Source organism: Coccinella septempunctata, chromosome 4, assembly GCF_907165205.1.
Source record: "Coccinella septempunctata chromosome 4, icCocSept1.1, whole genome shotgun sequence".
Lineage (NCBI taxonomy): Eukaryota > Metazoa > Arthropoda > Insecta > Coleoptera > Coccinellidae > Coccinella > Coccinella septempunctata.
The window spans coordinates 2,927,348-2,940,897 of NC_058192.1; the positions used below are offsets into that span (position 1 = coordinate 2,927,348).

Here is a 13,550-nt window from a genome sequence, read left to right on the forward strand (position 1 = left end):
TATTTCGTTGTAGACATGCATAAATCGAATATTAAACTCGAAGATTAGTCTTTTCGTATTGCAATACATATATAGTAAAACCTAAATATCGGAGATAAAATCGAACATATCTATCGATTTCCAACTTCACGCTCAACATAGTTTGAACAAAACATTAAAATAATGTACTCAGATGCTGCAAAATTATATCAGGAAAAGAAGTACCAACGTACAATGAAATAACAGAACCTTTGGGCATACTAACTGTAGCGACACCTAGTGGTCTTACTTGAAAGGAGGGAAATAATTTCCTGCATTACCAATTATCTCATCAAGCTTTCCAACTTTTCAAGTATTTCATAATTACCATAGGAAAATCCCTCAAATTAAATTTTATAACAATCTAGCTGATCTTTAGTTGTAAGTGGTTTAATTTTTGGATTGTATGAAAACTACAAAACTACCTACCTTCAAGTTCTTAGCTAATTACTCAACTAATTAGAGCAATCTGAATCCATCAAATTGCCTTAAGCATTTTGGAAACAACCTAAAAACCTCTCATCACACTTGGTGATTTCTCAGGGGTAAAAAATAAAAAAAGGATAGGGGTTTTGAATCTGTATTAACAATGTCTACAGTCATACACATCAAATTATATGTCTTACCTAGTTATCAAAAACAAAGTATCAATGGATAACAAAAAAAAAAAAAATTTAAGCATAAAACACACAATATTTATGAACTACATGAAGTATTTCTCAAAAATATAACCCCATGAATTTTTGCACTGAAGAAGAAAATCCAAGTCCTTTTCTGGAAAACACAGTATTATCTTAGAACCAACTGACATCTGTGAAAAGAGAAAGGATTCATTACCAATTGAAGTAATCAGAAAATAATGCTAGAGAAGAAAAACTGAGTTTAGTACAGCCTCAATATTGTGCATAAAAGAAAAGTGTGGATTACTTAGAAATACCTTACATTTGGATCTATTCAGATTTTTCCGAGGAATTCTGCCTCTTCATCGATTTCAAGGCCTTCTCTCGCAACTTCTTCTCATCCTCATTCATAACCTCCACATCGCTATCGGAATCGTCAGTCTCCACCTTCTTCTTCTTATGTTTCTTGTGTTTCTTCGAGTGCTTCTTCTTCTTTTTGTGCTTTTTGTCTTTTTTCCTCTTCTTACTCTCCACTTCCTCCTCCGAATCACTACCAGACTTGGTAGGCTTCTTCTTCAATTTACGCTTCTTCGAAGTTTCCTCCTCGCTGTCAGACTCCGAGTCGTCAGAACTCACAATCTTCTTCTTTTTGGTCCTGGGCGAATCGCTGTCACTGGATTCATCCTTGTCTTTCTTCGACTTCTTCTTGTCCGAGGAATTGGATCGGGCCCTTCTCTTCTTAGACTTTTTGTTGTCCTCAGAGTCGGTACTGACCCTCCTTTTTTTCGGTTTTTCCTCGCTGCTATCCCTCTTCTTCTTCTTATCCTTCTTCTTGGTTTCGACCTCCACGCTGCTATCCCTGTCGTGTTTCGACGAATCTTCACTATCACTCGAACTAGAGTCGCGCTTGCGCAGTTTCTTCTTTCTCTTCTTTTTCTCGCGATGATCATCACTATCTGAATCACTACTACTATCACTGTCGCTCTTCGCACGTTTCTGGGTCTTCTTCTTCGTCTCGACCTTCTCCTTCTTCTTCTTGTCTTCTTTGGTTGCGGAAGCCTTGGCTGATTTAGGCGGGAACTCATTGGCTTTGATGAAAGGCGACGGGGTCCTGGAAAGGCTCCTGGAGTACCTTGGTGGTCCGTTGGGGGGAACTGGATATTCCACCTTCTCCTTCTGGGGGCTGACGCTCCTGGATTTGGATTCCCTCCTCTGTCTGCCCTTCGAAGTAGATTCTTCCTTCTCCGATGTCTTCCTTCGTCGTTCTTCCAACTTCTTTTCCGTTACCTTCTTCCTCTCCTGACTCCTGGGTTTCTCGTCTGGTTCCTTCTCTTCGATCTTCTTTGTTTTAGCCTTGTCGTCCCTGGAAGTGCGCTCCTTGCCTCTGGAAGTATCCACGTGGCGGACGGGGCTGGGACTGGGTTTTTTGACGCGTTCCCTCTCGATTTCCTTCTCCCTGGACGGTACCCTAACCGGGGATTTTCTCCTGTTGGCGACTCTGTCCCTGGAGGCTTGTCTTCCCCTGGAACGCGACCTCCTGTCCCTCGGTGGCGAGGTTCTCCTATCCCTGGACGGCCTGCGCTCCCTGGATCGACGGTAGGCCGGCTTGGGGGGGTCCCGGCTTTCTCTGTAACTACCACGTCTGAAACACACGATAAACATTCATAAACTTGTTCGGGAATTCGGTGATTTGGTCAGTCCGGCCTTGAGTTATCGTCATACTAATTATTTTTAGAGCACTACTAAGTTTCAGAAAGTCACGAGCTATTTTGTCCTTCCTGTAAATCCAATCCATACGCTATTTTTCTTTCCATTTATTCAAGGTTAACTATAGCAAATCGACATTTTATAGGTGAAAAACGTTGAGTTTACATGAGAAAAAATTGAGATATCGACAATGAATGAACAATCGAAGCATTTCCTCAAAAAAGATTTAAAAGCTAGGATAAATCATGTACCTAGTTCAGGGATCATGGTTTACCAGAAACAAAGGAACTGATTTTCCAGCCGGATAGGACGAATAGGTCCTTGGGATCATCCTCCAACAGAATGGCAGGGGTGCCAACGGTACGGTCAAGAAATGAATGTTCTTCGTCCAGCGACCGCTTGACTGCAGTATCCCCGGGACAAAACGGTCCTCTGCAAGACGGCGGCACCCTTCTGTTGTGGAAGACTCCAAGACTCGACAATGACGATAACCTCAAGGCGCGACTTTCCACCATGGCGGATCCAGTTGTCATGGACCAGGATGGTGCCGGGATTTTTCGTGAATTGTCGCCTCTAACCTGTCTTGCCACCTCGCCGGGCTGGTTCTCCTCCTCGGCCACGGCGACACGCTCCTCCTCCTCGGACTGGGACTTCGCCTGGGAGCGCCCCTCCCGCCGTAGCGACCCCTCGGGCTGGGACTCCTGCGGCGTCCGCCTGGATTGCGGCCCCCCCGGTTACCTCGCGGACTGGGACGTCTGGGCGTGCTCCTGCGTCTCTTGCTCAGGCTCCTCTTGGACCGCGAATTGCTACGTCTGCGAACATATGGTCATTATAAATTGGAGAAGAGAAAATTATTCATTTCCCTCGTGATTATCACTGAAATAAATTGAATATTTATGAGTTTCATTGCAAATAGTACGATTACTTTTCACAGATGAATCAAAGAAGCTGAAAATCGATCGTTATATAAATGAACTTCTATTTTCACAGCACTCCTCAAAGAAAACCTTCTCTAAAGTGGAAAAATTTCATGAAATACCTGAAAAACGAGGTTGGCTAAAGTATGGAACCAAGTAAATATTCTTAAAACAAAAAAGACGATATTTATGAAACTTTTCAGGCAAGTACAGGGTGTCCCAAGTTCAGGTCCAGTTCAGGTGTCCAGTTAGGGATCTGGGAAACTAGAAGAGCTAAGCTATTTCATTCACCACAGTCAGCTAGTATTCACAAGTTGCCTACCTTCTAGAATTGCTCCTCTTTCTGCTCAATGACCTCCTTCTACTCAAAGATCTCTTCCTAGAACCGCTCCTCTTCCGTCTGGGACTCCTTTCTCTACTGTTCCTTCGTCTTCTTGGAGACCTCGAAAGGGACTTTCTGCGCTTTCTCTTATCTTCAGGCTCGCTGTCCGAACTAAAAACGAAATGAAAATCAAAAACGTTATAATTTATCAGATTCAGTGGTTTATTCTCACCTTTCCTTATTGGATCTGTAGTGTCTTTTCTTCTGAACGCTGTCTTCCTTCTTGTGGATCTCGAATTTCGTTTTGGAGTCCGAACTGCTAGATCTCCCGGATTTCCTCCTCTTACCACCTCTGCTGGAGGATCTCGACTTGCTCCTCGATTTGGACCTAGACTTAGACTTACTTTTTGACTTGCTCCTAGATCTGCTTCTCGACTGAGACGGCTTGACGTTGTTCTCTGCCAAATTCATCAACTTTGCCTGGAGCTTGGACATGTTTGCATGAACTTCACTGAAAATTCCAAATACGTCAAAACTGTGTTCGAATTGCCTGAGAACAATGAAGAAGTTGTTCAACATACGTTTTGGCTGTGCCATTACTGGCCTCTTCTTTCCCCTCCTTGTCAGATTTTTCTTCACCACTCAAATTTCCATTCTTATCGTCTGCAGGTTCCCTTGACCTTGAGCGACTATTGCTTCTACTGGGACTTCTACTAGGTGACTTCTTTTCCTTCTCCCTCTCACGCTCTCTTTCCTTCTCACGTTCCTGAAAATTATATTTGAAAATGATCATATTCCATCTTTTTTTTGAATGATCTCACCTTTTCACGCTCCCTGCTCTTATCTCTTTCCTTCTCCCTCTTAGACCTATCATTAGAGGATCTCCTTCTTCCCCTTGATCTGGACCTGGACCTCCTAGATCTTGACCTTGAATGTTTGGATCTTGATCGCGACCTTGATCTCCTCGATTTTGATCGATCTCTTGATCTGTCCCTATCCCTATACTTCTTCTCTTTATCCGACCTTTCTCTTTCTCTTTCTTTTTCTCTTTCCCTTTCCTTATCCTCTTTTTCCTATTGGAAATTTTTTCAAAATAAGATCTCACTTACCCATAGTAAGGAAAAGATGAACTTATCCTAAGGAACAGAAGCATTACTTACTTTTTTTTTGCTTAGTTCTTCTTTCCGAGAATCTATCAGACAATCTGGTATCCCAGTTGGATTTTCTTGAGCAGATATTAAAAGCGCCCATAGCTCGGCCATGAATTCCCGAGCATTCTTTCCTTGTAGAAAACCTGTCAAATTGATTTGAATTTTTCGTGGATCTGGGAACTGAAAACAAGAAAAGTTAAAGCAAAAATTCTAAATTATAAAGTCTGCAATCTACGATCGAAACCGAGAATTAACTAACCTTTTGGTCTAATTGGTTATAGACAAAATCTACAACTACATCATCATCGATCTTCAAAATTTCAGTCAACTTATCTTGAATCCAGGGCTTAACAACATCGAACTTAATTTTCGACATATCAACCTACAACAGTGGTATTTAGAGTAACAAGTAGGAACTTATACATCAATTACTAACCCTCTGACTCAAACAATCGCTGAACTTCATTTGCTTCAGCAACTTCTTTTCCTTATCGCTAAAGCGATTGTCCTGATCAGTGGTTGTGCCCTTAAAATAGTTAAATATTATTCTTATATTTAAAGTTATTATATAGTTGCGAAAAGTGCAACAGACTATCACTTACAGTGTACATCGTGAAAAATTTATCACTCCTACAGTTGAATTAAAACAAGCTGTATATGGATAATGGACTAAAGGATAATATCAATGTTCTATTGAAACATACGAAACTGTATTACACCATTATTCATCTCATTACTCGACCTAGATTTCCAGATCGAAATATCAAAGATGGTACGATCTATCACAAGATAAAATGGCGATGTTTGACAAAACAACGCGAACGACGATTTGTGATTTGTCATTAGTGATTCATAGAAAATTTGACGTGTGACAGTTCGTTCTTTCCTTGGAACATAGACGTGTTTATGTTCCAGAAATTTTGGGCACGTGGTCTCAATCTGAGGTAATGTAGCCAGCTTAGACTAGAGACTTCCCTAATCTAAGGTACCCAGTTTCTAATGATTGGAGAGTGTTCTGTGATGGAAATAATCAACAAAATTATCTAATTTCGCTTTTTTGTGCTGGAAAGGTAACTTATTGCCTCATCTAGGGCCCTAGGGGTTCCAAATCAGTTTACTGCGCACTTATCTGTTATAGTGTTATTGTAGCTTACATGACACCCTAGCAGTGCCTAGCTAATGGAATGACGGTACAAGGGACAAGGATGCTAGAAAATGATGAACACAAAAGCCTTATGATACCCCTATTTTTCCCATACGGAGCGCCAGATCACCACTGCTGCATTGAGTGAATTATTGGGATTCGATGATTACAAGGTGCTTGAAGCTTCAAAAAACCACATCACAATTTGGATGTGCCCAGAGACAACCAACTCTCTGGATATGAGCCATGGAGGTAAAGTTTCCTACCAATCCTACCTCCATGATATGACCATATTCTTGCTAATTTTTATATTGCCGCGTACATGCGCCTTAAATCTCAAAGGATAAGGAAGGAAATCCCAACCTACCTCACATCCTAACTTCGCTCATAAATCTATCTTTTTTATTCACTTGCTTTGGCGCCACTGCGCGGAGGTTCAAATTTTCAAACCTAGATATGGAAGTAAATATTGATTCGAATACACAGCCAGTTCTCGGTGAATGTGCTGTAGAAGTAGGTTGCCTCACGTTTACATTTCTAACCTAACTTTTCATTCACTATGCGATAGGTACGAAGGAAACAATATTTTCATACAATTCTGAAACGGACGTCGAAAAAATTATATGGAACACCGAGTTCTAGTTGCGTTTATGTTCACTAGTTTTCATGAGTGATCCCTGCGACCGATCTAACATGATTTGTGTTAGAACACCGCTGGAGATGTTTTCCTGCGATGTAAGTTCATAATTCATTATACTTAAGTCGTTTGGCGAGTTGCGTTAATCAGATATGCTCCTTGGTTCAACACTTAATCCTGAGACGGAAGCAGTTGATTGCAACTATTAAGAGGGTTTTGCAATAATTAGTTGAATATGTGTTTCCATGTTACCTTCAAGATTCCTATTGGTTTCTGTGCGAGAGGTCAAGTTATTGCCGGAAAGCTTTCAGATCGTCATAGCACGACCAGGGTACTGCAATCTCCTGAAGAATACAGGAAGAGTGTTTTGTTAGCTAGAACAAGAATGTTGAAACTGTACTCAAATCAGTAAAAAATTCTCTTCGAAAAGTTTGCTGCAACAAATTCCGAAGTTGTCCTCAGAAGAAGAGGAACCTTCGTATTTATATTTTTCGAAATTTTGTTCATTTTAAAATTCGCTATATTTTTCTCACATATACGTATTTATCTCTCCTATTCAATAATAGGCGAATGAATAACTTATTTTTCACCACAGAAGTGGTGCATATTTAATACCATTTTTCTTCACCGAATATTAAGTAATGACGGGCAAAGAATCACTTGCTGCATTTTTGCTTCGAACGCTCACAATTTTCGCGAGAATGCATTCAATGTGAATTAAACAGCGAAATTCCTTTCAACTGAATTCCACAATGACCATAGAAAATAGAAATAGAAGTATCGTTTTCTACTTTTCTGTATTCCGTTCACGCTAGCTACAGAAACTATTGTCATATAGAGAAACACGTGTATTGAAAAAAATTGGCCTTTTATGCAATTCATTTTCTTGATCTATTAAACTGTGAATGATGAATATTTGAATTGACTTTTCATCACTTCACAAATAAGGGATAGGTATAATTGAAGTTATTTTTGTCCATACGAGTTCGAAAAGATACTTATATGTGCTATCTAGATAACGTTATCAGAAAAATCCCATTTCAACGAGTATTCAAATGAAAATATATTGCAGTCATTTCAATGCATTGGAAAATGAAACTTCAACGAGTAAGGAAGATTAATGTAAATATAAATTCGAAACCTGTTTATTGCTGACATCGGAAACTTGATGAAGTCGATGACGCAGAAGGAAGTAATACTATGCCTTTTTGTCCGTCATGAGGAATTGCTTGGAAAACGAAAAATAGCGAAGCATTTCAATGTTATCATTGAACCAAATAGAACGAACCTTAAAAAGAAAAGAATTTATTCTTAGACGAATAATGTAAATAATATAGTTCTGGTTTCACCCCTTGCCGACGTATACCTATACATTTTTATGTCTGCACAGCGTTTTTCATCAAGCAATCTGGAGAGTGTTTGAAAGGCTGTCCTACTGAAGTAGGAAACGAGCGAGTTAGAGTGTCTTCCTGTTGCAGATGTTCTACTTGTTGAAATCGAGTGGTATGAAATGATTTTCAAGAAACGACAGATATCTATGGGCTGATTTAGTTCTGAAACAGTAAGTAATATCTAGTGGCGTACGATCTTGGCAAAGGCCTTCAGCAATTATGATGTCATATCATGTGAGGCAATGAAGTCTGACAAGAATGAAAAAAAAAACATAGATATTCCTTGTGTGCATTAGTCCGGTTCCAGCCTACGGCAGTGCACAATTGACTAGTGCCGTAAAAGGTAATGCAGTAAAAGATAGACTGCTACGTCATGTTATGTTGTAATGAAATTATTGAGCAAGCAAATATCGGCATTCTGACATTGTTGCCAATTTCGGTTCGTTAGACTCGATGATTATATTAAGCGGCATTCAAAAATATAAGTCATCTTGTTAACCATAATCCTTAGAAAACCTAGACAGAACGGTTGCACTCAGTTCCATGCAGAGATTTATGACTAGAAGAGTTTCTCTTTTAAAGTATGTAGCACATTCAGATCTACGATAATTTTTCTGGAAGTTACGAAAGTTGACCTACGAAAAATTCCCAAAAAGTTGGGTTCAGTTAAGACTTCCTCAAGACCGAGCAGTTGTGCCGAGATGGATAAACTTCTCATATTTGTTACTAGAAGAGTTGCTCTTTCAGAATATGTATCACGTTTGGATCTAGGATAATTTTCCTGGAGGATAAATTACTCCAAAGATGACCTTCGAAAAATTCCCAAAAAGTTGGGTTCAGTTAAAACTTCCTCAAGACTGAACGGTTGTGCCGAGATGGGTAAACTTCTCAGATTTGTTACTAGAAGAGTTGCTCTTTCAGAATATGTATCACGTTTGGATCTAGGATAATTTTCCTGGAGGATAAATTACTGTAAAGATGACCTTCGAAAAATTCCCAAAAAGTTGGGTTCAGTTAAAACTTCCTCAAGACCGAACGGTTGTGCCGAGATGGATGATATTCTCAGATTTGTTACTAGAAGAGTTGCTCTTTCAGAATATGTATCACGTTTGGATCTAGGATAATTTTCCTGGAGGATAAATTACTCTAAAGGTGACCTTCGAAAAATTCCCAAAAAGTTGGGTTCAGTTAAAACTTCCTCAAGACCGAACGGTTGTGCCGAGATGGATGATATTCTCAGATTTGTTACTAGAAGAGTTGCTCTTTCAGAATATGTATCACGTTTGGATCTAGGATAATTTTCCTGGAGGATAAATTACTCTAAAGGTGACCTTCGAAAAATTCCCAAAAAGTTGGGTTCAGTTAAAACTTCCTCAAGACCGAACGGTTGTGCCGAGATGGGTAAACTTCTCAGATTTGTTACTAGAAGAGTTGCTCTTTCAGAATATGTATCACGTTTGGATCTAGGATAATTTTCCTGGAGGATAAATTACTGTAAAGATGACCTTCGAAAAATTCCCAAAAAGTTGGGTTCAGTTAAAACTTCCTCAAGACCGAACGGTTGTGCCGAGATGGATGATATTCTCAGATTTGTTACTAGAAGAGTTGCTCTTTCAGAATATGTATCACGTTTGGATCTAGGATAATTTTCCTGGAGGATAAATTACTCTAAAGGTGACCTTCGAAAAATTCCCAAAAAGTTGGGTTCAGTTAAAACTTCCTCAAGACCGAACGGTTGTGCCGAGATGGATAAACTTCTCAGATTTGTTACTAGAAGAGTTGCTCTTTCAGAATATGTATCACGTTTGGATCTAGGATAATTTTCCTGGAGGATAAATTACTCTAAAGGTGACCTTCGAAAAATTCCCAAAAAGTTGGGTTCAGTTAAAACTTCCTCAAGACCGAACGGTTGTGCCGAGATGGATAAACTTCTCAGATTTGTTACTAGAAGAGTTGCTCTTTCAGAATATGTATCACTTTTGGATCTACGATAATTTTCCTGGAGGATAAATTACTCTAAAGATTTAAAGTTTCAGAGAACTGGAGAGACAGATAGTCAGAGTCATTTTTTAAACGGATCTAACTTATTTGCACCTCCAATATAAAAAAACCTAAGCGAATTGGATATACACGTTCTCGATCTTGAAGTGTCGGATTACCATCAACAGGTTCTACGTAAAATAATCCTTTTTCACTTAATAGGATCGATATCTCGACTGCCCAACAATAACATCCAGTTTTCACATTTCCTCCAAGCACAACGTTCGAATAATGGGCATTTTGAGCAGCAAGTTGATGTGCAACGCGAGGTTGGATGGTAAAACGGCTGTCGTAACAGGGTGTAACGCAGGAATCGGTAAAGAAACGGTCAGAGATTTCTATCGGAGAGGTGCAAAAGTCATCATGGCCTGCAGAAACGTCGAGGCAGCTAACGAAGCAGCTGAAGACATCAAAACAGCTTCAAAAAGTGTTCCTTGTAACGGTCTATTGCGAGTCGTTCATCTGGACCTATCCAACCTGAAGTCTGTGAAGGAATGCGTCGAGAATTTGCTGAAAAACGAGGAAAGAATCGACGTGTTGGTGAACAACGCCGGTGTCATGATGTGTCCCCCAACCAGAACACCTGACGGGTTCGAGATGCAGTTCGGAACGAACCATCTGGGCCATTTCCTGTTCACCCTGCTCCTCCTACCCAGAATCATCCGAAGCAGACCTTCGAGAATCGTGATCGTGTCTTCTTGTCTCCATTCTGGTGGTTCCATCGTCTTCGGAGATCTCAATTGGGTCTCCCGGCCATACGACGGCCTGGCGGCCTACAAGCAGAGCAAGCTGGCCAACATTCTGTTCGCCAAGGAACTGGCCAGGCGACTCGGCGAGAAAAACGTGAATAACGTGAATACCTACAGTCTTCATCCCGGTGTTGTGGCCACTGATCTCAGCCGCCATTTGGACACATACCAGGCGGGTTTGAGGAATGTCTACGATTTTCTCGCCAGGTTTTTTGCGAAGAACGTGGAACAAGGTGCAAGGACAACTGTTTACTGTGCGGTACATGAAAATTGCGCCAGTGAGACAGGTCTGTATTACGGAGATTGCAGGGTGAAGAAACCCTCTCGTGGTGCCGAGGATTTGGATGTTGCGAGGAAGCTGTGGGAGGTTAGCTGGGAAATTGTGGGGCTTGGGAGGGATTATGATCCCTTCGAAGTTGTTCAGTGATTTTTCTCACGATTTGAAAGCGTTATATAGGTACTTACGAGTCAATAAAGTTGTGGAAGGAAATTATACTTTTCTTGAGGTTCCCTAATCGAAAAACTCTTCATCTTTCACAATTCCGAATCAGAATTCACAAGAAAAGTCAGGAGTTTCTGCCCTTTCGTTCAAACTCAAACTTTTGATCAGTGAAAAAATGGAATTTCCAATTTGGGTAGAGCTGTTTCGAGTTGTGTTGAACATAACCTAGAAGACTTATGGAGAAGTCATCTGTTAATCGGTGTAATGTTGAGCTATAAAGATACACCATATCCCTTGAAAATTCCTCTTCCTTGACAAGAACTTGATCCGGTTTCTCTTATTCTTCTCCATCTTATTGAACAGTAATCACTAAGTAATCCATATAGGTACTCACACCTCAATAAAGTTGTTGGAAGGAAATTATACCTTTCTTGAGATTCCCTAATCGAAAAACTCTTCATCTTTCACAATTCCGAATCAGAATTCACAAGAAAAGTCAGATGTTTTTGCCCTTTCGTTCAAACTCAAACTTTTGATCAGTGAAAAAATGGAATTTCCAATTTGGGAAGAGCTGTTTCGAGTTGTCTTGAAAATTACCTAGAAGACCTATGGTGAAGTCATCTGGTAATCGGTGTAATGTTGAGCTATAAAGATACACCATATCCCTTGAAAGTTCCTCTTCCTTGACAAGAACTTGATCCGGTTTCTCTTATCCTTCTCCATCTTATTGAACAGTAATCACTAAGTAATCTATATAGGTACTCACACCTCAATGAAGTTGTTGGAAGGAAATTATACCTTTCTTGAGATTCCCTAATCGAAAAACTCTTCATCTTTCACAATTCCGAATCAGAATTCACAAGAAAAGTCAGGAGTTTCTGCCCTTTCATTCAAACTCAAACTTTTGATCAGTGAAAAAATGGAATTTCCAATTTGGGAAGAGCTGTTTCGAGTTGTCTTGAAAATTACCTAGAAGACCTATGGTGAAGTCATCTGGTAATCGGTGTAATGTTGAGCTATAAAGATACACCATATCCCTTGAAAATTCCTCTTCCTTGATAGGAACTTGACCCGGTTTCTCTTATCCTTCTCCATCTTATTGAACAGTAATCACTAAGTAATCTATACTCCATTCACTTTTATTTTAGCAGTTGGTTGGCCATGAAAATTTGACACATTTCACTCTGTATAGTACGAAAATGTGGGGTTATGACGCTTGTCATAACATTTTTTGGGTTTTAAATCAACGCTATGTTGCCCGTTCTACGTAGAAGTTTCTGTTATTACGTATTTTATCACAATGTCGAATCTCTTCGGAAAATATGTGACGAACATAATTGAAGTTTATACAAACTGATTGAAGGCATACCAAATCCAGTTTTTTGCATGGAAAATACAAGAGATCAGTATGATATCATATATTATGCACTAGCTTGAGGAGAGTTAATGTTGGTTATCTTCTTTGGCTAAAGTTTGAATACGTTACTTCAGTTGTAGATTTCCAAATATTAACCCAAAGATGAAATGCATATGATGCAATGGTTTTGAATGGTTATCTCCCGAAGGAATTAACAGATAATTACAAGAATTGTTAAATTCTTAAACAAAAATAATCTTGCTTCAATATAAGTAAAAGGAATTAATGGAAGTTTCAAATCAAGATGAACTTCTCCTTTGAACAAAAATTTCACATGAATAAACAATCAACAGGACAACTGGCGCGTATTTGTGGCTGATCATCTTAATACATTGATATAATAATAATAATTAGGTATTTATTGGTACCTTAAGGCATTTACAATGTATAGGACACGTCAAATGAAAAATAGAAAAATCAATTTTCGGGAACTTATTCTACGATGACAGTCATCGAAAATACTGTAGTAAACATAAAATGCTCAAATGCCACCACTTTTTTGGGTCTCCCAATAGAAGGAAATTCTTTGTCATACCCTCTTCATTCACAATATTTCTGATTTTGAAAATATTCAGCTGAAATATAAGTCGTTTTAGATTCAGATGAAACATTATATAGATTTTCTTACATTGAATATGTTTGCTACCGTCTGACGTATTGTGGATTTTAGAATATCTTGATATAACTATTTGAATGAGCGGATCTGAATTCTGAATAGCACTTCCTGAAACCCTGTCTCTTTTTTCAATCACTTTCGGAATTTTCATAATAAAAATTGATATTAGTTGTGGCAACCGCGTTATGTTACAAAAACTTGAGAAAATTATTTTCTTGACAAGAACTTGATTCGGTTTCTCTTATCCTTCTCCATCTTATTGAAGAGCACGCCATATGTTCCAACATTATCACTAAGTAAACTACTAGATTCATTAAGATCTAATAATTCTATGCTGAATTCATTGCAATCATTATAAAGCAAAGATTAAAGATAACAC

At 39.2% G+C, this 13,550-nt stretch overlaps 3 protein-coding genes across 8 annotated transcripts in view; 2 read left to right on the forward strand and 1 right to left on the reverse strand.

Annotated features, from left to right (window-relative positions):
- Nucleotides 1–584: 584 nt before the first annotated feature.
- Nucleotides 585–5,567, reverse strand: LOC123311349 (serine/arginine repetitive matrix protein 1). 3 transcript variants are annotated; one of them, XM_044895254.1, is made up of 11 exons: nucleotides 5,338–5,567; nucleotides 5,172–5,261; nucleotides 4,995–5,117; nucleotides 4,745–4,915; nucleotides 4,406–4,657; nucleotides 4,166–4,350; nucleotides 3,817–4,095; nucleotides 3,585–3,755; nucleotides 2,924–3,157; nucleotides 956–2,280; nucleotides 585–829 (listed from the first exon to the last, which is right to left on the reverse strand). In XM_044895254.1, exons 1-10 carry the CDS (start codon nucleotides 5,344–5,346, stop codon nucleotides 969–971), a joined length of 2,826 nt encoding a protein of 941 aa, XP_044751189.1. In that variant the 5' UTR covers nucleotides 5,347–5,567; the 3' UTR covers nucleotides 585–829; nucleotides 956–968. The 3 variants fall into 3 exon arrangements, with proteins under 3 accessions (XP_044751189.1, XP_044751190.1, XP_044751188.1); XM_044895255.1 differs by having other exon boundaries at nucleotides 961–2,280; nucleotides 5,172–5,243; nucleotides 5,338–5,566; XM_044895253.1 differs by having other exon boundaries at nucleotides 961–2,280; nucleotides 5,338–5,566.
- Nucleotides 5,568–6,110: 543 nt separating this feature from the next.
- The window catches only part of LOC123312275 (four and a half LIM domains protein 2), a 58,751-nt gene continuing 51,311 nt past the window's right edge, over nucleotides 6,111–13,550 (forward strand). For 2 of the 4 annotated variants that reach the window (XM_044896619.1, XM_044896623.1), the window contains exon 1: nucleotides 6,111–6,131. In XM_044896619.1, coding sequence (XP_044752554.1) covers nucleotides 6,126–6,131 — 6 coding nt within the window. In that variant the 5' untranslated portion in view covers nucleotides 6,111–6,125. Of the gene's footprint in view, nucleotides 6,132–6,372; nucleotides 6,615–13,550 lie in introns of those variants that run through there. The other 2 variants (XM_044896618.1, XM_044896621.1) reach the window with 2 other exon arrangements.
- LOC123312277 (retinol dehydrogenase 13-like) lies at nucleotides 9,948–11,181 on the forward strand. The gene has a single exon (XM_044896626.1). The coding sequence runs from the start codon at nucleotides 10,179–10,181 to the stop codon at nucleotides 11,121–11,123; it is 945 nt and encodes a 314-aa protein (XP_044752561.1). The 5' UTR covers nucleotides 9,948–10,178; the 3' UTR covers nucleotides 11,124–11,181.